Source organism: Gymnogyps californianus, chromosome 3, assembly GCF_018139145.2.
Source record: "Gymnogyps californianus isolate 813 chromosome 3, ASM1813914v2, whole genome shotgun sequence".
Taxonomy (NCBI): Eukaryota; Metazoa; Chordata; class Aves; order Accipitriformes; family Cathartidae; genus Gymnogyps; species Gymnogyps californianus.
The window spans coordinates 92,632,582-92,657,531 of NC_059473.1; the positions used below are offsets into that span (position 1 = coordinate 92,632,582).

The 24,950-nt window shown below is 35.2% G+C and overlaps 1 protein-coding gene across 2 annotated transcripts in view; it reads right to left on the reverse strand.

Moving 5' to 3' along the window:
• SENP6 (SUMO specific peptidase 6) overlaps positions 1-24,950 on the reverse strand; it is a 97,300-nt gene that overhangs the window by 22,140 nt on the left and 50,210 nt on the right. For both annotated transcript variants that reach the window (XM_050894102.1, XM_050894103.1), the window contains exons 6-13: positions 18,256-18,326; positions 16,543-16,688; positions 11,968-12,370; positions 10,860-11,092; positions 8,146-8,316; positions 7,189-7,231; positions 3,443-3,622; positions 108-334 (exon numbers count right to left, since the gene is read on the reverse strand). In XM_050894102.1, coding sequence (XP_050750059.1) covers positions 108-334; positions 3,443-3,622; positions 7,189-7,231; positions 8,146-8,316; positions 10,860-11,092; positions 11,968-12,370; positions 16,543-16,688; positions 18,256-18,326 — 1,474 coding nt within the window. The remainder of the gene's footprint in view (positions 1-107; positions 335-3,442; positions 3,623-7,188; positions 7,232-8,145; positions 8,317-10,859; positions 11,093-11,967; positions 12,371-16,542; positions 16,689-18,255; positions 18,327-24,950) is intronic.

Below are 24,950 nucleotides of genomic sequence, written 5' to 3' on the forward strand. Positions count from 1 at the left end.
GCAGAAGTTGTTGGGAATTTTTTTTTGGTCTAGTGACTAGCACACTATCTTCAGTGTATTTGTAACCCAAATAATATGACTTTGTTCTAAAACAAAAAGATAATTACATTTTTTATTTTGTTTTCTCTGTGAGATGGACTTCCTTTGGAATTGTCTTCCAAGCACTTAGTAAATGCAACAAGCCTGCCATTGGCTTCTTCAAAGGAAATTTTCACAAAGAAGTCAGAAATATTATTTCTAATACCAATGTCAGTAATTATTTTTTCAAATATTGAGTTTGCATGAGGATCAAGACCAGTTTCAAAAATCAAAATGATGTACTGTTCTTCTTGACCTATGAAAAAGCAGAGAGAAAATTATTTGTTTAGAAACAAAATAAAGTATGTCACAATTATAAACAGATTTCAAAGAATCGCGGGCCAACATGTGTACACACTGCTGACAATACATACAAGCAGTTATACACATGTATGCAGATAGACTGAAGGATTAACTACCAAACCCTTCTACCTACATTTGCAAAGAGTGCATTCAACTTCTGCCTTAATCTAGAAATGTTAATTATTACCTGACAGATTTTTAAGACACTGAATGCAAAGCCAAAATATATTTTGAAATAAGAGCTTCTCTGCTTACAGACAGTAAGACTCTTTAATCAATACTTTTTCTTATTACAGTTCCTATCCTATTGTTTCAATACAATTCCAGAAATTATGTATTCAGCATAATTTCCTCTCTATATAGGGAAACACGATGCCCTAATTTCTCCCAGGTCAACACTAAGAAGTCTAGAGCAGCTCTCTCAAAAATCAATGAAGATACCTTCATCTGTGGAAATCTATTAGAAGAGGAGAACTGTATTAAGAATGTAGATGGGCTTTTGTGGTTTCAATGTTTATTATTAAAATGGCTTTCATGTACTTAACCCCTTCAACATCTACATGGTATTTTATTTTAAAAGATTTCAGCCTTGTTTTCTCCTACTTTCAAATAGATGTGATTGCAAAAGGCAAAGGGAAAAAAAAAAAAGAGAGAACTAAGATAACATACACTAAATTAAATAAGAAACAGTGTATGAGACCCCATGATTCAGGTAGATTCACGGTCTGCCCTGATCCTAGAAGGCTACACTATAAAACATTATTGCTTTTTGAAAATGTTACGTATTAAAGTCACTACAGTATATAAGCCCAGAGGTCCCCAGCCTTTTAGCTAAAACAGTCTATAAGAATCACTTTTACATGCATACACAGCACTGACATCTACATGTCAGCTCTTTCAGACAACAGAGATTCTCAGAAACAGTAACAGGTTGAAAAAAATACTACTTAAACTTGGGGTAGCTAGCAAGTAGACACAAAACTTAAGCCCCTCCTTAGAAACTAAACTGAATAGGGAAAAAGAAGTACATTTTTGAGACAACTCTTTCCAGACTTAAATGGGAAATTAAGCATAATTTTTTTTTTTTTTAAAGTGGATACAAACTGTATATCACATATTTGAAGCACAAAGTTCTAAAAAACCTACTCTTACTGATTCTAGGCACATGTTGTTGGGTACATAAGTACAAAAACCTGTAATGGCAATATCACAAAAGAAACAGTTATTTTTCTCTGATCAGATTTCTGTTACCATAGAAACAGAAATCTCTTAAGGATCTCTGATTCACTGGCAACCAGTTTTCATTTCTAAAAAGTATGCATCTGAACAAGGAAAGGGATTTAAAATGTCACAGTAATCAAAATCTTTATCTCCTTACACAGGTAAAGGGATCTCACCACCTAGAAGAGCAAAGCCCTGCTTTCAGGTCCTGTAACAAAACCAAAACGAAACCTCTCTGCCCCCAGTGAATATTCTGCAAACAGAGTACCATGAGGCGCTCTCTTATGCTTACTCTTGCTAGCCCTAATAAATCTTGTATTCCTTTTGGTACAGTGGCTTAGCTCCAACAGCTCAGCCTACACCTTTACCAAAAGTTGGAGAATGTGAGTCGGATCAATCAGCTATTGTATAAATAACACCCGCTCACATCATCTGAAAAATAAAAAAGCAGTAAGTTGTACTAAGAGGAATTATTTAGGCAGTCAGACACAGGAATAAGATTCAGGCTGCAAACCCCAGTCTCGCGTAGCTGGCTAACTCACACCTGCAGGGACCTGTTATTCTGCAAGAGAAGAAGAGTTTCAGAAACACGCATAACCATTTCCTTTTGGTTATTCTTAACTTGGCATGCTAACTGTTGTGAAAAATAATTCTTCAGCGGCATATTTCCCAATTCACCACACACAGAATTTAGGTGTCTAACTGGATTTTGGGTGTTCCTATTTTGGGAACTAGGCATCTACGCACAATTGCTTACACAGCTATGGATTCAGGTTTAAAGTAATTTCATTGCTCACAAAGCAAATAGCAACTGTGTTATCACAAATTACTCATAAGTACCAAGTACAATAAAGCAGTTGGATGTAAAACTAGCTCAGTGCCACAGCCTCAGAGGGAAAAGCTGGGAGAAGAAAGGCTGAGACACATGGAAAGGGAAGGATTTCTTACCTGGACAACTCAGGAAGCTTTTCCTTTTTTCCACTTGTGAACACCTGTGTTCACCTGGGGTCTAATGCCTGCTCCCAGGATTGTCTCTAGCTCCCCCGCGCACTCTGCAATTACTTTTGTAATTACAATACTCCCTACAGCTCATACTTTTTACAGGAGGTGGATGAGGTTATTATAACAGTGTTACACGTTGGAAGCACACAATTCTGAGATTGTTGAAAGCATTCTTCCTCCATTTGAATACACCATGTAGCTATGAAGCTGAGTACAAGTATATATAACCACAAAATTTAACCTAAAGAAAAGCCTATTTAAGGGGAAGAGGACTATGCTAATTTAAAAAACAGTGTGCATATTAAGATGCTAGACCCTTGAAGAAAACTACGTTGAAATTAAACTTAATTTTAAGATACATGAAGACAATCCACTTCTTTTCCAAGCAGATATTTGTCTACATCACATCACTACAAGCATATGGGAAAAAAAACCCAAGCCAACCCACACAACAGTTTCTACTGAAACTAAGGCCTGTAAGCAAAACAGCACAGAAAGCAGAAGTAAGTATACCAAAAGCTGTCATATAAATGTAAAGGCCTGTACACAAAAGCTAAACAAACCAACTTGCTTTCATTCAGTACAAATATTAGTGAAAAAAGTTATACTAAACTGACTAAATGGTGTAACTAGCATGTGTCTGGACAAACAGAAGACTACAGTTTGGCCAAGCTGTTCTGAACTGTACTCATCAGCCTGGGAAGGCAACAGTGTCTGGAAAAACACTACGCCTGCACCAGCCAATGATGCCAGTTTTAGTCTTTAATGCACTCAGTCATGATCCAAAACATTAAAACACAATTTAAAATGAACAGTAGACTAAAATTGTTTTACTTACTGTCTCCTTTACATTCGTACCAGACGTTATCTTTACTCATTTTCAGTTGGTCTCTCAGGCTACTACAGGTTGCTGGCACTGTTTGTAGGAAAACTACTGGTAATTTTCGGACACTACACCATTCACATTTGGTAAGTTCTGACGTTTTCAGGTTAATCTCTCGGATATCGCTTTCTGATTCTAGGAGAAAATAATGACATTATATTAAATTATAGTAAAAATACATAGGTTTCCTTTACAATTTCCCCCTTGATTTTAACAAGAAATCAGCATGTGCTCATTAACTTTCTTAGAAGTTGTTAAAAGTTTGAAATTAACACATATCCACGAAGTGATGTCTGTTAATATCTTAAAAGACGAACTGAACTCCACTGTCACCTGTCAGGAAAGGAATCAGAAACAAACTGTTTTCTTCTCACCAACTTTAATCTAGTTTCTATTCCACTGAAAAAACACCATTTCCAGTGATTTAAATTTGCAACTATTGCTATAACACATTTTACAACAGGTTTGTAAAACTTTCTTTGTAGATTTATCTTTGACCAAGTTTCCTTATGAAAAATAACTTTAAAATGAAAAGGAAAATAAACACATGCAGAGAAACAATCTGACTGCCTGAGGAAAATAAGGTACTGCTTTCAATTTACTACCAAAGAGAAATGTCAGCCACGTGGTAAATTTTTAACACTACATCTGATGCTGCCAATGCCAATATTGGGTATTTTACAGGTTTTACTGAATTATAAAAATGGAAGGAAAAATGTGTGAAGTCAAAGTTCTTGAATTTGGTGAAAAGACCCAAAAGTTCAATGCCAGTAATTATTTCTAGATCAGAAAAATGGTTAATGGTAGTCACTTAAAGCTTTTGTTAGTGGCAGCTTCCACACATGCTTGATGGCAGCCTCCATCACAAAAACTATATCCCCTTACGTAAGGGACAAAACAGACAGCATAGAAGGAGAAATGGAGCCAACATTAAGTCCTTCTAATAAATAAAAATCAATGCAATAAGTCTGTCTCCTCCTCCTTTCCCTGTAAAAGGCAGGAGACACTGCAGGGAATTCCTGAAAAAACTAAGGCTTTTCTTAACTTAAATTCTAGTACACATTTCATGACCAGACAGATGGTGAGTAAAAATTAGTAAAATGGTGACCACCTAAAGAGTTTAATTTGCATCACCCTGAACATAGTTGCAGAAAAACATATGACCAAAAAAAAAAAAAAAGACATAAAAGACATACCATTACTTTCTACCTTATTAGTATTAGCGTTACTGCCTTACTATTAGTGGAGGCAGTGCTTCCCCTCCCCGCCCCCACCATCCTTCTCTTGGCATTTAGCAGTCAATGTCCAGCAGCTGCCCTCTACATCCTCCCTTCTTGTTGGCAACTGAATTCACACCCCTGTGCCTTCCAGAAAGGGAGTCTGCTGCTTGTAAAGACAGGGCAAACAGTTACCCAAAGCAAAGTATCCACTGGCTGCAGACTGGAAGTGGTGGCCACCACAGCTTCTACGGAGCAAAGCAGCTCTCCTTTCCTTCTAAACCTCCAATACCCCTGTCCCACTAGCTGGGGAAGAAGCAGCCCAGCTCTGAGTCGGGCTGGAGCAACAACATGCTTCCTTCAAGCCGACCGGGCAGCATTTACTGCTCAGAACAGTAGCTTGTCATATCATCAGGAAAAGAGCAGCAGAAGTATGCTACATGGATCTAACTAGTCCATCTCCTTGCACTGATTCTCCTTTATCTCCCTAGGGACTTACATAGGAGAAAATGAAGCTAGTAACTAAATGAAGATTTATAGATGACTCCTGGAGTCTTCTCTCCTTTTTGTTTAAAACAAACAACAACATAGCTTTCCAAGGCTAGGCTGTAATACCTCAGTCTCTATAGAAATACTTCAGTTTTCTCCTTCCTAAATGAAAACACTTTCCTTAATTCATTTTACCTAACTTCCCACTTTCAGAGGCAGACCATAGTAACAACAATCCCAACTTAAAAATGGATTCAACCCATTTAACTGAGGCATACAGGTCCTTCTAAAGGTGCCTAGATAGAAAGTACTTGCCAAAATATGAGCTAGCTGGTCTTTGGAGAAAACTCTGAATCCTTGTAACTGTGTTTGCACTGAAATGAAGCACAGTTAATTTCATGTGCAAGGAGGACTGTATACTCTTCAGATGAAAATTTAAATTATATTCATCCTTTTGTGTTAAGACAGGCATCTTTTAATACATTTCACCATAAACGCCTTAACCTGTGAACAGTATTTCCTGTAACACTGACATAAGACAGACAATAGGACTTATCCATTAAAGGCAATGTGAATAGGTTTTTTACGCATTAGAAACAGAAAGCTGTTTCCTTGAAACACCAGTTGGGAGTTGCAGAAAACTGACAAGGGATGTGCAGAGAATTTTGAGAACTTGACATATATTTATACATGTAAAAGCAAGCTGAAGGCAGGACAGTACTGCTGTTTCTACAGCTGTTCAAAGCACTTGCCTTTCCCTGAAAAAGCATGACCAACGTAATCAATCTAAAGAAAAAAAATATTAGGTGTCATTTCTATTTCAAGACCCTTACTTGTATTAAAACAAATCATGCTATGATTATAAAGTTAATAGAAATGCAGCTAGCTGGGAATACACCCGTCTTCCTCCAGATGCAAAACTCAAAAAAATGAAATGGAAAAGTGCTAAATGTTCCAATAAACACAGCATTTAATGAGTCACCACTTTTATGCTATTGAGGGATCAAGTCCCATGGAAATAATTTCACCATGCAGCTGTTTTGACTAAAAATTGATAGACATTTTCTACAAATTTTACTAAGCTTTTTAGTGGTTTTTTAATATACATTTAATGCATGAAAACTGCTAGTTTCTATGCATTTATATTTTAGATGCAACAGAAACTTAAATACTTGACTGAGCAAAGGCTATGCTCGTCTTTACAGGTTGTGAGACACCTTTTTGCATATAATAATGACAAAATACAATAGTTCTCTTTTACAAATAACAAAAGGCAAAATTCAATAGGACTGCATCTTTATGGAAACTTAAGATTAACAAAAGGAGGCAAAGCTTCTTTTCAGGCCCAAAGCAAAACCCTACAAAAGAAAACAAAGGAAATAGAGCAATAGTCTAGACCATTTCCTAAACTATGTCACTGTATTTCTTTCAGTAACATGAAATATGCAACCTGTAGGCTAGAGAAGAAAAAAATTTTAAGGGAGATATAGACAGGGAAGGTCTAAGACACCTGTGTGGTTTTTACTCGCTACTTACGCATCTGAAATAAAAGAACTAATAAAGTGTTAAAGAGGTAACATGTTTTACAGGAGGTTACTCTTGCCTTTTGTTTTCGTTAATCATTTTCAAGACAACCTTTGCCAATCATCACCAGAATATCTACAGCTCTTCAACGAGGATGAACTAATGACCCAGTTGCACACACACCACAAATTCCTAATTCCTGCTATCTGTGAATTTTCTTTCTGTCAGTAGAAGGCAGACACAATGCAAAATCATTTTGTTTTTTTATCCACCAGGCAGTTCAGGTCAAACTTACACTCTCAGGTTTTTTTTTCCTCTTACCTGACTACAGGCACCCAGTATAATTTATTATATACATAACAAGACCAGAATCGACATTTCATTATGATTCACTTGTTAATTCCTTTGACAAAGTTATTTCATTCAAAATATATATATCGAGTACTAACATAAAATGAAAGATGTACTCACCTTCTTGACTTTCTAGGCGTATTTTGATATAATCGAGGCAAAACTGTGGAAGACAACACAATAATAAGATTTCACATCTTCTCCAAACCAAAATTGACTTAATGCCTTTTAACTGTTAGTAAACATATTTCAATTGACTAAGTACTTAAGTAATGAAAATTTTAAAATAAAAATGTAAAATGTATATTTTTTTTAAAAACAAAGTGTACATTTTAGCACAACTCAAGGAAGCAAGTATATTCTTTACTATTCAGTGTCTCTTTCAGTCATATTGACTGTCGAAACTTAAGATCTCTCCTAAGTACTCCATTTTCAAAAAGGTTTAAAATACTCTGAAAAATACCACAATTTATAAGGAGGGGGAAAAAAAAAATCTTCAAAGGAGAATGTAATCTATCAGTATCAGTATTTAAGCAAATCAAACAATAGGGTTTTGCAGAGAGGTGGAAAGAACAAGTAACACCTCTCTGCTATTTATGTGGTTACCCTAGCAAGAAGTATGCATTTTATCTGGCTTACTGCATACAACTAACATTCAATGTCTCCTTGAAAGTGTCCATGCAACTTAGAAGGTTAACAAAAAAAATACTGTTCTATAGAAGCAAAATTATTCACCTGCAGACATGCTTCTTCCTCCCACCTATCAATATGCATTTTTTGGTAATTGTTGCCTTCAATTTTCTTAACAAATGCACACTAATCCATAAGCCCCCCCAACCAAGTAAATGGGGTTTTCAAGGGTTTTCCAGACATGATGTTTCTATTAAACACCAGAACTAGATCGTATGCATTAGTACATAATAGTACTTTGGGATTCTTTGGGAATCACAGCCTCTGAAATTAGAGACAAACTTACTGTTCCACAGACAAAGGCAAAATATTATGTTGTTCAAGTATGAAAATAACAACGTCCATCAAAAACTGAAAGGAGATTTGTCAAATAACAAGTTTACTTACAATCACAGGTTCCACTACCATCCTTCGTAGCGTTCCTATTCGTATACTTCGACAGTTCAGAATGACACTTTCACAGGAATTTTGGTAATTTAGAGGTACAGCCTCAGTTACAATCTCTTGAGCAATAACTTTACGACGTTTTATTGGAGTGTTAGACACAATGTTCCCAAACTGAAAAGTAATTTTCAAGGTTTCAGAATGTCTCACTAAGATTTACTGCTAAAACAAGCTTGTTAAAAACTAGAGACTAAATTTTTGGCTACCTTTCTGTTAGTCAACTGGATTACTTACTATAGCATCCACCTCAACCATATACAGAAGGTAGAAATCTCCTAAAGGATTTTTTGGAACACCTGAAGATGTTAATATTGCTAGATTCAAGAAAAAACCATAAGCTGACATTTGTAGACATTTTGTTAACATTTCCAAATCACAAATAATGCTTCTAAAATTGCCAAAACCAATTTAGTTTTTGTCATTTTGAAACACTGTGCAGCCTGGCAAAACAAGGTTATTTTTAATATATTTTATTTGTTTATTTATATAAAACCACAAATGCTGTAAAAGCACCACAATGTTGGTGGTTTTATTTTTTCTTTCAGTTTTTATTAGTCCGAGCTTTTGGTGACTGAAAACACTGAGTAATTACTGAAGTACAGTGCATCACCACATTAGCAGGAGTAGAATCTTCAAGAAATATAAATAAATAAGCCCAATCAAAATTCCTTAAAGCAACTCTACAGAACTATTAAGATGTTTTTAGGATAGATTCCAGGGTCAGAAGACTAAATACTGAAAGAAGGCCATATGGAGTTTGGCTCCAGTTCAACAAAGTCTCTAGATGCTGACTGAAGCTGTAATCTCAATGAAGTCTCCTGTTTACCAACAGAAAAATCTTACAGAAACCTATTAAAATGAAAGAAAGCTGGCTGACAGCCATCAGATTAATATATTTATTTGTTGTATTGCTTATATTGCTCTACTTTGTTGAAGGATTTTCGATACTCTAGTCTTTTCTATGGTATTTATATTGTTTCATAAAGCTGTCCATTAATAAACATTCTTTTGGGTTACAAAATACAATTAAACTCCCACAGAAAAACATTTTAAGGGACTCAATACTTCTATTAAGACTAAATATCAACAATTATTTCGAAGTCCCTAATCACTAGCCTATCTTGGCCATAATTCAAAATATAGTTTTGGATGCTTCATTTAAATACAGTGGAGAAGGCAGAGATTCTAAATCCCTGTAATTAAAATATTCTCCTAGGACTCTTGTTGAAGACAGCTTTTCATTTTTGTCTGCTGGACTAGTTATATATTATTCAAAGCTCAAAACTCAAATCACAGACAAACAGTAAAACAGCAAACATTAAAGTGGTGCTATATTCAGGTAGCCTCTTCAGTAAAGAATTAATGAACATTTTGAGAGAAAAATGAACAAAGCTTCTTAAAGCTTCTTCTATCATATTTGACAAAACCACTGTAACAGTTTCCTTGAATCAATGCAAAGTTTGTGTTAAATTTCACCAAGAAAATTTCTGTTTCCCTTGTTTTCAAAAGCAAGCTCTTTTCTACTTTTGTCTAAAATATGCAGTTAATTTCCAATGTTACAATTGGTTCTTAAAGACTCGTGAACAGGAACATATGGATATACAAAGGAAAACATTTGGGAGAGTTTCAGAAGTCTTAGACACCAGTGCTTTCACGATGCAACGCTTTCAATTAATTCAGCACATAACGCCAGAATAACTGAAATTGAAAACTATTTATCATCCAAGCTTTTAGCCCTGCAGCTTTATTTTAGGCTAGAGGTTCACAGCTTTATATTGATAGTGGTGACTAATTATACACCACATTATAAACATTCATAATTTCATCAATTCCAGCACTAGAATGTTGGCTTCTGAATCCCAACATCGCATGAAGGTTTTGGCATCATTACTTTAGTGTTCTAACTCAGAAAACACAAAGGATTTGAGACTGCAGGTGGAAATCTGATCAGATACTCTTGTTGAACCAAACTCACAGTAGTGAAACTGGACATGTGACCCAAGAATGATTTTAATCAGCACTATTAATTCAACACCAGTTGCCACAGGGAATTTATTCTTCTTAATGGCTCACTACTGAAGTGGTTAAGTTTTTAACATACCGTGAAAGCTGTCCCCTTTGACAGCACTTAAGGAGTCTGCTCATGGTGCATTTTTTGTCTTTGTTTATCCAATTCTTGCAGTGGTACTCGACTAAAAAACAAAAGCCCCACCATGAAATCCTTAAAATAAGTGCTATTAATTGGGACAGTTGTCAAAGTATTTTAAAGTGCCACTATTGTTCCCAGTGTCTGTCTTCATGTTTAACTTCATATGTCCAAAGTCGTACCAGGCAACAGCTGGTACTGACATTCTTCTGCAAACTAAGCAGGCCCTTGAGTTTCATAGAGATACCCTGCCCAGTCTCAAAGAGTATACATTCAACGCAGAAGCATCTATGTTAAAAGTATAATTCAAATCATCATGAATGCTTGTAAAAATATAATGAACACATGTTTTTATGTTTCCAGTATTATGTAAGCAGAGATACTACTCGATGAGCTGCTAAATAAGAAAAGCAATCAAATATAGTCAACTTCTGACAATGCAAAACAAGCCTTTACATTTTCCATTTATGATTTGATTTTTGTTTTCTTTAAACAAAGCATTAAATAGTACCTGATCTTTCATTCTTGCTTTTCTTGGTAGTGTCACTGCAATTTCTGTATCTGTTGTTATACTACCTATTCTCTGTTCTATTCCACAACTGTTTTCCTTTAATGCTGCTTCCACCTTTCCTGTAGAAGGAGCTGGGGAGGAGCGGGCTGAATCTGCAGGACGAGGTGAAATGCTTTCCATTCTCCTAGTGCTGCCACTATCCTCCTCCTCATCATCATCACTAGACAAAACAACTAAACAGAAAATATTAAATTCTCAACCACTACATTTTTCTGTAACAGAAATTTCTTTTCAAGCAATAGCTTAAAAGTAATTTATGTAATTGTCCTGCAGTGCCAAAAAAAGTCCACATTTATCATTATATTATGCTTTTATTAATGTTTATTTGTTATCTGCTCACAGGCGCTCTCTCCCTCATTTTTTATTTCTCACAACTAACTATACAAGAAATGGGTATCATTAATCCACCTCTAGACACAGAAGTGAAGCCATACATTTCTTGGTTCAATCAAGAATTGACAGTGAATAATACAACTTAAGAAAAACTGACAAGAGAAATTATGACTGAAATTGTTCAAATCAATAAGACAACATGGTCTAGTAAACTAAGCATGGAACTAGAAACATAATTTCCCAAATTCCAGTTCCTTCCTGCTTATAAATTAGAGTTTACGCAGAGAAAGCATAAAAATTAACATTTTACAAATTATAAAATTTAAATAAACACGTAGCTCAAAAGAAAAGAGGGAAAAAATATAAAATAAAAACCAAAGACTGTCTTTCCTTTTGGGAGAATGAATGACGGAATTCTGCTACGAATGCTTTTTTTAAAATTATAAAGTGTAAGTCTTTTAAAAAAAAAAAACCACAAAACAAACAAACAAAAGATTCATGAAATAATTTTTGTTTTCCCCAGTGTTCACCCTTCTCAGAGAGTACCTCAGTATATGAAAAGGAAATTATAAAAAGGTCTGTCCCTCTTCCCCAAGAGCACATCCACAAAAAAATTCCATGCAAAATCAGTAATGTAAACTTGCAAGGACAGTTCCTTCATTATACAATATTTTGGGTTTCCAGTTTACAGCTATATTCATAAAAAGGTACTTACTTGGATCATTTAGTTCAGATGGTCTTGTACTCCTCTGTCTTAAGCCTCCTGTAATTTTAGGATTTTTTGTCCCAGTTATAAGACCAACTTTTCCATTCTGTCGTAACATAGAATGTCCTACAACTTCATTAGTCAGTAGAATATCTGTCGGACCTTTCCCAACAGCAGAACTATAAAACTTCTTTGTGTTGAACCCTGTACCTGAAGATTTTTGCCCTGTTGAATTCTGATGTATTGAAGACCGTGATAAAGGTCCCACAGATTCACTTAATGTCACAGTTTGTCTGGAGACTCTTTGCAAATCCTTTAGAGAAGCACTTTCACAATGTCGGCATTTGGTTTGATTTTCATTTGCCCGCCCACAATTTGGGCAATCAGTAGAATAATCAATTTGTTCCAAAAGCTAGAGGGGAAACACACACACACAAACTCAGTAACTGTATAAGTACAAAGATACCATTTCCAAATCTTGCATTTAATTTCTGTTCAGAATGAAGATTGACAACACTGTATTAGCAATTACAGTAAGCAGAGAAAGCGAACATTAAAATATAGTTTAATTTTTTTCATTTAAGAACATGAAAATGTTCTAACAGGAACAAATGTCATTTCTGGCAGTTTTTAAAAAGTGATTAATGTTGGACAATTCAGATTTTCCTTCTTGCCTTTTTTCTTTCCATACATAAAAGGTTGCACACCGTTCAGATATATGTATCCATCAGCAAGAAAGTCCAGTTACATCATTTCTGTAAAAATAGTTTCATTGGACAAAAATGAAGTAACCTAAGAATCCACAGAGCAATGCTAAAGAGGACCAGAAGCAACCTCCTAGGTCATCAAGTTCATTTGTCTTCCCAAGATATCTTCTAACAGCCTTGGCAAAGCATGCAGAAAAATCACTCCTCAAAAAAAAAAAGAGAGAGAGAGAGAGAGAGAGAGAGAGAGAGAAGGAAATACATTGCTTCAGAGTCCAGTATCTCAGAAAAGAAAACAGGACTTGAGGAGAAGGAGTTCCCCAGACTTTCAAGAGGAAAGCAGGGGCTACAAGGGAAAACGTATCCTATCACTGCAAAGACAGAGATGTATTTTGTTTTTCTCACATGTACTAGGTCCCACTTAATTACATATCACAAGTGCAGAACTTGGACTTCTAAGTTTAAGGGATTCAATACTAACACATAAGCTACTGAATGTGTACTGAGTTGAATACAGGACACCTCTAGAACTGAAATTTAATGTATGTTATTGTCTCCTGGAGCACTGAGCTCAAATGACATAACCACTGTACTGTGAACTACTGAAGATAATAAATACCTACATCCCATCAAAAACTTTTTGAACCTATTTTCAAAACATAGCTATCACAATTTGCACCACCCTCACCCACAGCCATGAACACATTTCCAATAAAGAGGACTTCCTCAGGTGTGGGACCTTCAATCATTTTTAAAAACAAATGTAAAGACAGAATTCATTCAAGGAGAATATATTATTTTTACAAAATTTCTGCAATTTAACAAAGCTACACAAACTGTAGCAAAACAGGTGCAAAAAAAAAAGTGTATAAAATGTATCAGACACTTAAAACCTGAGTTGTCGGATAAGACAGCAAGTGACATGAAAACCAGTGTTGTGCCTCAGTGCTCAGTTACAGGATGTAGTTTTTACAAAGATACTGCTAATCACGTTGAAGAATTTCAATCAGACATTTAAATATTCAACAGAAGCTACCAATTGTACCTGAAGGATCATAAGTATAGAATAACTGCACCCCTCTACTTCAACTTCACACCAAAAATTTAAAACCAACTTCCTTTCCATGGTTTGAGAGCCTGCATCTTGATGGTAGGGATAGCAGTGTTTAATTAAGAGTGGCATACTGTTTTTTAGACTCTATTTTAGGACAAATTACTACTTAGGTAGATGAGTTCTACCTAAATGTGTCTGCCTTATTAACTTGTATAATACAGCATTTTTTTAAACTTTGAAATCTGCAAAATACAAATACTATATGCCCTATACAAATACTCTGCTCTATCTCTAAAAGTTTCAGAATCCAAAGCTTTTGTTATTTTTCAGCTTTTTTTGAGCAAGCACATATGAAGCAGAACATCCTCCTTTCTTTAAAAATTATGTACGTTTTTAACAATTAGAAAGTGCAACCTGTTATAGTCTAGTAAGATGAAAACCACTTGCACTTTGCCTGACAAGCAGCTGTTTATGTCTGTAATTCCTCTGGCACAAAACCACAACCAACACTTTTGAATTGTTCAGACGTTCCATAAACCTCCGCTCGATCATCTGCACACTTTAGCAACTCGTAGTTCATGAAAATGTATATGGTTCATGACAAATGCATAAATAATTGTATTAAATCCCTTTACTGTAATAAAGGATAAAACTCTTAACCCATTTAAAAAAGAAAATAAAACCAAGAGTTGTGCTAGTGAATTCAGTTGCAGCAAGATCTGTTCTATGTCCAGAAAGTGTATCCATAAACTGTACAGTCTTACAGGATCAAAACTATCCTATGGGACTAGAGTAAAGGTTCGTCTAGCCCTGTGCTGTACTATCAACAGTGGCCAGTGGTAGATAGTTGGGAGCACAGGGACTAGAGTAAGGACATATCCTCCTTACTTGATGCAATTACCAATTTAGACATTTCCTGAATCAGTGGTTGAATTTAAATCAACCTGTTTAATGATGATGTAGCCTCACAAATTTTATCAATCCCTTTCTGAAATCTCATAATACATCGTGCAAAAAAATACGGGGGTTTCGCCTTTTTTAAGCCTACTGCTTGACAGTTTTACCACAGGCACTCAGCTCTTGAGTCTGAGAAAAAGTAACTGGTTTCCAGTTACCAACTGAACCAACCCCATTCACAACTGTTGGTGTTCTCAACTTTACAGATTTCTAAGATATGCACGGGAAAAAGAACCAGATGTAATTATTAAAAACTGTTTACAAGTGCAATCTGTCTGATGGCTTTGGAAATTAAATCACACCCCTCGAACAATGTAATCGAGTCTGCTGCTTTTTTATTGGAGAAACAGAGAACAGCTTGTTTTAGCAATGTGGTCAGCTATACGCAATCTGGCTCAAGGACACGAAGCTGCTGATGCTTCTACATGCAGCTCCAGTCCTCACTTTCCACGTGTATACAATGCAGGAAGTAGTTCTGGAAGTCAGTACCATGGCTTTGCAATAGGGAGGAATATGCTGTAAGCACACCTCGCTTCTACATGTACACAGAGTCTTCTAGTTAGAGCTAGGAGTTACTGCAAATGGCCTACACAGATCACAATCCAGCCACAAATGATGAGGTTGCTCTCCTTCCTCTCATGCTAATTCATGTAATTTGTAAGGAAGAAACTCTATGTATTAAAAGATTACATTTGTTAGGTCTTCAGACTGAAAATTGCTTTATCAAGGCAGTGACAAGATTCCATTTATTTTTAAATTGTTTTCTTCAATGACCAATTCAATCTAGAAGACTGTTTTCTGCTTTTGTCCCTTACCTGACAGGACATAAGGCAGGCTGCAATGAATATTTTGCTTCTTTAAACAAACATAAACAAAGTTATCAATGTAATTATTAAAACAAAACCCACAGAACTGTCACGTCTTTTGTTTTAACTGATTTGTTACTTCATTACTTAGCTTGTATAGATCATATCTATATAGACATATGTAGATCAAAAACTCAGCTATTAAAATTTCCATGTAACACCATATTAATTAACTAAACATGTAATGGAAATGCATAAGAGTAGTATCAAGTGTTTCATCCTAACAAAGAAATACAGTCTGACTTACTTTCTAACACACAGGAGCAAACACAAGCTGATTATTAATAATCACAGATCTACTTTTTTTTTTTTTTTTTACCAAGATCTCCTTATAGGAAGTTTTGCTTTGATAGTCATACAGTGTGACCTGTATGTGGGCATTATGAATCTTCCATAGTACCCTGGGATGATGATAAGAAATACAGAGAGCCTTACAGGAATTTCCAAAATATCTTAAGTCTGATATTCAGAAAAGTTCCAGACAAAACATCCTAGTTGGCTGCATCTAGACCAGAGAATGCCATTTGGATACCTGTGCTAGTTTCACTGAGAAAGAGAGCAACTTAGTAAGAAGCACTTGCATCTTTGCAGTAGCTCTATCTTTATTGTTATGAGCACAGAAAATCATGACACTAAAAAAAAAAAAAAAAAAAAAAATTCTGTCACAGAGTAAAATATTGTTCCGCTATTTCATAGACAGCAAACCAAAATCATCAGTTTCTGGTTTATCAATCAGCCAATCAATTTCAACACAGGTTCTTTTGCTTTCCAGTGCAGCATCTCTTTGTTCAAATCAGAAAATAAATATTTCATAGCTAGTATCAATATTAATACTTAAATATCTCTATCATTATAACGTTTTAAAAAATTTAATTATGTAAATCTTTCTCCCAACTCTAAGTATTTTTAGAACATTAACTTATTTTACAACTGCCTGTTTTTAAAATATGCATCAACTTTTAAAGTTAAACATAAGTTTACATGTTTTTAAAATCTAACCCACCTTTAACTGAGTTAAGCATTTTTTTGTAGCAGAAGATAGAGTCAAGTCAGATTGAAATGAATTGCAGTGACGTTTCTGTTGCACCTTTCTCTTAATTTCAGATTCTGATTCTGATTCTGACTCTTCGGTGTTTTCCATTATACTGTCTAGGAGGGAAAAAATGCAAAAATGTTAACAAGAAAGGTCTAGTCATATGCTGTTAAAATCATGTTCAACTTATTTCTTCACATACACTAACTTGAACTAAACATAAACACCTTTTTAAACATCCAACAAACTACACTGCTTCAAGCGTCTCGTGATTTGTTGTATGAATAAGAAAAAATTCCCCAAAGTAACTTTGAAAATGTTGGTTTATAAATACTATTTCACTGTCTCTTGGTGACAATTTGCAGCTTAATATCTTCGGAGGAGGCTTCGGACTTGAAAATCTATACTAACTTCACTACAACTAGAATGGAGTGTCTGCTACCAAAAGCAGGAGGGGATCTGGTAGATTATGCTGATGGTAATTTTCACGAAAGGACTGCTGGTGAATGCATTTAGAATAGTTGGAAATGTTCTGTGTAATTAGGATTTATTCCTTCAACACAAGACTCAGCAGTACAGTGAACTATACTGCCATATCCTGTTTTATATTGGGGCATTCTTTTAAATACTGGAAGAGTATAGGAACAAAGAAACCCATAAATTAACAATGTAGAGAGTGAGATTTTCCTTTAAGAAGCGCAGTATTTTGTATAAGAGTGCCTTAATTCAGTTTAATGTAGAAGTGCTATTTATACTCCCTAGTTTAATTGCAGTCTCCATACTGGAACCTTTTTAAGTCTGTATTTTTTTAAATAGATATGAACACTTTTTTCAGTATACATACTGATAGTCTCACAAACATCCTACTATTAGAAGACATCTCAAAACTAAAGAATGACTCATTTTTAAAAAAGAAACAATAATAGGTTGATTTTTTCTACTTTAACTTACTTTTGCATAGAACTGATGAAATTCTACTTAACGTTAACCTAAAAAGGCACAGCAGAATAACTGGCCAATGTAGATGGCTAAGCAGCTGAACAGCAGGTTTACAGACTGTATCTGTATCCGTACTGACAAAGCTCAACCAAACACAGTGATTTTTCTTTTCCAATTTCAGTTTCCACACCTCAAAGCAAACTATATTTTCTCTATTGCATCTCCATCAACTGTCCCTAACCAATGATGTAAGAGCATATTTCAGTTGAGGTACAGAGCAGTGCTGATGCTGGCTTTTCTATTCACTACCTCAGTGCATGAATATACTTCATACCAAGTGTTATTTACCATGTTACATTTTGCACATACTAACTGTGCTACAGAAGTTCCTCATCAATAATTCAAGAACAAGCTGGGGGCTTGGGCTCAGACTAGATGATCTCCAGAGATCTGTTCCATCTCCAACAACTCTATGATTCTAAATTTTCCTAATTTCAGTTGTTTTTAAAATAACTGAAGCCTAATTTAAAATTAATTATAATATGACTGAACAGGTTGTAGAAATCTGTCAAAAAGGGCAAAATCCTCCCTTCATGCACAAACTTGTATAAGTCTAGAATAACATGATATAAGGATATAAATAGATATACTAAAGGTTACACAAAGTTTGGCAACACCCACCCAAAGCAGGTATTAAAAAAATTATTCTGCTCAAAAGAAATGAGAACTCTAAACACAACTTACCCACTCCTTGAGACCGTGGTAACCTAATGTGGTCTGCTTCTACTTTCTGAAGCTGAGGGGGGTATTCTTTTCTGGAAAATGAATTAGATATATGGTTGTTCTTTTGACAGACACTATTATAATGTAGCCACAATTATACATGAACAAAATAAACCTGAAAGGTATGTGAAAGCTACGAATAAATAACTTCTCCTATCACATGCTATTTATACACTTAAAAAAATATTACCAGAACGCTAGGAACAGCTACAGTAAAGGTCTTAGAAGTGTTTCTGATCTAAATCCCCTTCGATAGTAATCAACAATTCAGGAGTCTCTCACTTTCAGACCCAAGTCTTCAAAGACTGAAGCCTGCATCTCCTCCTCCTCATTCATGAAGTACAAGATAGATACTTTTAAAATCCAAAACCAGAAACAACTATTATTTTAATATTAAAGTAGATTCCACAAGTTCCACAACTTAAAAAACAGGAAGAGAAGATGCAAAACAGAGCAAAGAGATCTGAGGTCAAAAATTGTTATGGCCAGAAAATAAAAAGAACAACACAGAAGACGACATAGTTGCTACATATTTGTTTTAAAAATATAATAACACAGACAAATTAGTGGATAACAAAACTTTTGTTGATATAATTTGCATAATATACATATCACATATTTTTTGTGTGAATTAATACAATATAAAGCATTACAGTAAGATTTTTTTGAGTCTCCTGAAAGATATTTTCAGTTTACACAGAAGTGTGTCAAATTGTGCTACTACCAAACTAAGACTCCTGAAGCTCACTGCATCTCATTTACTGTTTGTGGCAGTTTCTTTCTCAGCTGTCTTGCCCTGCTCTGCAGCTGTAGAATACTGTTCCTGTTATAACAGAAGATGGCACGCACCTGCAACACAGGAAGCCTTGCCAACAACTCCAGCAGAAACTGTTTTTATTGGCAACTTAAGCCAGTGCACTGGGTGCAAATGGGTCACACTCATCCCATCCGCTACCTCTGATTACAAGGACATTAATCAACAGCAAGGGGACAAAGAAAACAGCTGTAGGCAGTAACATCTCAAACTAACAGCTAAATTTTGAGGACTCACCTGACAAAAATCTGGCTATGGCTGAAGTAGACTTCAGCACTAGGCATAAGTTTTTATTTCTTTCAGCACAGCATTTCCTAATGCATCAAATTATAAAACCTTTGAATTTTCTGCATCTCTAGGTAATATTTCTCAGGGTTTTCCCATATTTTATTATTAACTAACATCTTTGGAACAAGATTAATCTACAATGCCCTTTGGGATACTTCTTACCTAAACACAAACCACTTTTTATTGTGTTGAGGGGCTGCAGCATGAAGAAAAACTCAGGCAGAAAGGATTGAGAAACAAGCATGGCTGGATTACAACACAGAATGTAAAGACATCACGGTACTTTACCATGAGTGCCCAACAAGCACATCACAGACGACAGATTAAGCAGTTTATTTGTCACTGATTGTGTCAAACGTATTTCTGAAACAATCCTATTCCCCAAAAAAGTTTTTTTTAATGCCTGCACACACAAAAACTGAACCAAAATCAAAAACTCAACATGAATATTTGTTCATAAATTAAGTGTATGGTTTTTTTGAACACTTTCTTTAAAATTCAAATCAGAAGGGATGACTTTAAAGGCAGAAATGGTGGAAATATAAGGCAGAACTCAAACTAATCTTTACATAATGAGAAGCTGTTACTATCAAAAGCAATGATAATGACATTCTAAAGGGTAGAAAAAACCCTGTAACATCATTACAGGAAATTTGAAAAATATAAACTTTGCAGTAAGGATAAGTGAGCTGTTGTTTGACATGTTATGATTATCTTCCATTAGTATTTCATAACAATAAGTCTTGTTTTGAACATAACCATTGTTAGAAAAATAATTTTCTGTAAAATATTTTAAATATAAAACATTTAATTGATATTTAAGAGAAACAATATTGAAACTATTTGACATTTAGTTGAAAGCAATGAAAACAATATGGTAGATTTAGAATACTAAAATTTCTTTTAAAAATTAGTTTGACAATTCAAGGTCTCTGGACATTTGTAAGTTAGGATTTTTCTTCTAAAAATTGTACAGGTTTGTATTACATTTTTAACATGCAACATATATTTATCTTTTTAAGATGATAAATTCATCACTTACCATATACTGCTAAATAATTTTTTGACAATAAATTGGAATACAGTAGCATTATTTACCCTTGTCTGAATTTTGTGTTATCAGCATAGAGTCATACTGATACTTACTAAAGGGCCAAACACTTGCAAGAATACACAAGGGCTAGCATAAAACGAGTATCTTTCTTCTCCCACAATATCAGACTTTTACTCGTATGCTCACAATGAACCAGTAACACGCAAACCTAAGTTAGGAAAAACAGCTCGAAGTCACCTGAGGCTTCCCAACACAGTTTAACTTGGCTAGCAATTCAAAGTCAGGTTTGAAGTTGTTTTGAGTTAGAAACAAAAGTGAAGACAATTTTAAACACTACTTAGTTGTAGATTTCATCTGAAAAAAATGCTTTCTTGGAGACAGTAACAGCCCTCCCACAAGAGGGCAACAACTTGAAGCATCTCCTACCAGTTTCCTTTCCTGAAAAACCTACACACAAACAAAAAGGCAGAGCCCACCGCCACAAAGTTTTTACAGATGACAAAACGAAGGCTCGCCCCTCAGCGCAATGTTTGTTGCCATTTGAACAGCTGCAGATCCATTGATACCCTCTCCAGTAAAGTACTTAGTACACTGAGCAGTTTAATTGCGTGTGAGGGCAGAAACTGAACGGAAACTATAGGGTTTTTTTAAATTGAACATGACATCTATCTTTAAAAGGACTACTTGGAAAAGAAAAAAATTCTTATAAGAGATTAAAAAACGTACAGCATTTCAAAACAAATGTCTTCTTGCTGTTAAATCCTAACTTAAACTAATAGTCTCCTGTTTCAAAAGGAATAAATGAGGGATCAAACAGCTAAACAGATAAAGATGCAAGACTATCTACATACTGTGTCTAACTGTGAAATACCATATTGATCGTTGTTCCTACCATCCTAGCAAATATTAAAAATACACAATTTTTTTTTGCCTGTTAGGTTTCCTAAAAATATTTATGAGATATAGATTTTTTTTGAAGAACACGGCTCCATGGTCAGAGATGAAATCATTTTAGACACCTCATTTATCTCATCCATTATAAGCAGATTTGATTTTAATACCTTTAAGTACAAGGGAGGTAGACCAGTATTTGATAAAAGCAACCTCAAGAAGTAGTAAAGCATCAAACAGCAAAACATGAATTACAATACCAAGAAAGATCAGCCTCTTCCTGCAACAGACATGACAAAAATACTGAGGTAGTCTGGACTGTGGAGAGTCCTGAACTTTTGACGCATCTTCACAGCTAAATGGTATAGCATTCTTGACTAAACATGTTTTGCCCAGACAGAATGGCTGTCACTGATTTAGTATTTTCAGCACACATTCAAGATTACTGCCATATTCCTTTGCTGATGGAATTGGACCTTAGTATCTTCACCTTGGGCTGGTAGACAGACCTCTGTGACACCCGTCAGCCAAAGTGAAATTTTCAGATAAAATTTCTTCTCTAGAAAAAAAAAAGGGGGAGGGGTGGGGGGACAGGCATGACAATTTCTGTCTATGCCAGAAAGGAATAAGCCTAATGAAACATCTGGATCTGGGAATTTAGGATACAGTGCTGTCTTAGATCAGAGCTTTCAAAACTACCCACAGTCTGGTATGAGCCACATCAAAAATACCATGTATGTGCAAGGCTGCACCAACTCTTAACTTTGTTGAGGTGTAGGCTCACGCAAAAGCTGTGTTTAATATGCAGCCTGGCTCTTTGAGAGGCTGCCTTATTCAGCCTTTCCTCACTCTGCTTCTGTATACTACTATTTGGAGGTATACCACTGCAGGCAGCCTGTTGGTTTCTACATCATTACACAAAAACAGAGTAAAGCATGATAAGATAGGAAGCACCAAGCTGCTGAGGTGAGATTTACCTTCAGTGTGTCTTATAGGAAAAGCAGAGTACAAAAGTCAAAGGCTGAAAGAGAGAAACAGCAGCTCAGGGAGTTGGGGTTTTAGTACGCAGGTCAGTAGCCCCATTTGGCCCAGAAAGTCAGGAGTTGCTGCTGCACTTATCGTGACGGTAATGATTAAAACTAAATTTAGCAGCTCCTGCCTAAATCAACTTCACCTGCCAGGATAGCAACAAAAAGCAGTGAAGGAAAAAAGAACATATCCAGTAGTACTGGATTAAGAAGCAGCAGGTGTCCCCAAGGGAAAATTAAGATCACCAGCATGCAACTCAACCCTAGTCTTCTGTGACATACAGTGACAAATTAAACACATTAATAGCTGAATGGTTAACTAATAACGTAAATGCAGCAAAAGAAAAACAGGAAAAAATACATGAACTCAAAGCCCAGGCAGCGAGAGATGATCAAATCTCTTCTTAGAGGGCCAAAACTAACTGATGAGTATCTCTTTCATATTTAAGAAATAACAAAAGGCAGTAAAACAGAAAGGCTTGATTTTACTACTGAATTTGAAATACATCTAGAAAATCCTGAATTCATAAAGAACAGATCTACACTAGATTTCTGTGTTATTTGTATCATTATTGGTTAAACATTATATACACTGTTTAAACAATTCAACCTGATATCAAGCATACACTGCCTAAAAACACCTACATAGACAGGATATTTACAAAAACTCAGTGAATTCATTACTATCAACAAAACATTTCCACTAACATATAAATTTAAGCTATATAGGAAAAAAAACAATGTATGGTATTTCATATTGCTAACAAAGTATTAACAGCAGTAAAACAGATGCAAAACGAGTGAGAAATGAGCCTGAAATGAGCAATGAAAAACCAGTGTGCCTGGTTTTGCCATACATTTTCAGTTAATTGCTTTAACATATACACTTCATGAACAGAATGTACACAGTAATGCAATAAAAACCTTTAATGCTATTCAAACCAAGCTGAGATGACACAGTGAAAGCTGTTAAACACCGTACTAAGATATGCTTCAGAACCATTATATTACACAAAGTTTTCTCCTCTACAAAAAGAATTAGCGGTGAATTCTTAAATTCCAGAGAAAGTTAAAATTTATCTATTTTCACATTGGATATATAAATAGATAAATTTCCAGTGGAAATGTACCCAAAGTTCACATTAACATGGCATTATTTAGAGATGAATGTAAAGGTCCTTTTTTGGTAAAAGGGAGTAAGTGAACCACAAAACCAGAACAAAAACAACCAACCCCCTCACACATGAGCAGATATGATTGACTGGATTGAATATTCTTTAACTAGCATTGATAAAGCACTCAGTTAATTTTCTTAATGCTCATTGCCATGCTCATTTCATCAACAGTAAGCTTACCTTTCCTTTCGGTCCAGATTGCTTAAAATATGAAAAAAGAAAAAAAAACATAAGATGCAAAGCCCCACATGTGTTGCACATCACTAAATTAAAAAGTTATTAAAAATAAACTGTAACTGTTTCATTGTCTCTTGCACTCACTGGACTAGTTTTCAAATGAGCATCATTATTTTTCACAGTATTTTTGTAACAGTAATTATAAACGCATAAATGTTACTTCACAGACAGCAATGCCAGTGGTCTAAATACTACATTGTCTTGCCTCTTCTTCAATGTGTAAAATTTGATTAATTCTGAACTCAACTTGGTTGTCGCACTTAATTCACTACAATGTAGAACCTGACATGACAGAATTCTAATACATGAAGTAAGATCAAGCCTCATTTCCAATCCCTGATGGCCATGCAAAAGAAGATAAAACAAATTTACGTAACAACTTGTTTCCAACTATTCAAAAAATATTTACGTGTTTAAATTCAGGAAAAAAAATTCAGAAAGCACTACTTAAATATTTAGGAGACCACATGCAATCAGCTACTGGATAGAGAAGGATAAACAGAAGCAACCAGCCTCCTCCTGAGGTTTTGGCTAAAAAGAATCTCCAAAAATATTTAAGAATTAGGGCCACTAGTTTCAGAAGCGTCTCCTTTAACATCAGTGAATGTAGCTGGTACTCACAACTCAGGTCCTTTGTATACCAAGACTAATATAAAAATAGATCTAACTAAGCACAGCACAAAGACAACTTGAAAACAGTATCTTTATCTCTCCTGCCTTTTCAAAACTTGCAATATGGAATGCAGTAAGCTTTTAATCTATGTGGCTGTTCCTCCCAAATATCAGAAGCCTAACAAACTTCTGTCATATATGCATTACACCAACATTATTCTAAAACAGAACAAATTCAAACTGTTTCCTGTTTTACTTCACTCAAATTAACAGAGTAATGATATTACAGAGTAATATAAACTCATTCTCCTTTCCTTTTCACAAACAGAACACTCACAAGAATAGAGCAAACTAACTCTCTGTTACCCAGAGAAATGGCAGGATTGAAAGTAAATGAGGTAAGACGGTAATCCTGAAAATCCTACAGAGTGCACTACAAAAACACATTCAATCCCCACAGTGCTCTGGGAAGAGAGTAAAAGGAATTCAAAAGTGAATGTGACCACCGCAACTTAGACTGGGGTGGGGGTAATCGGCCAACGCTGCATGAAAGTGGG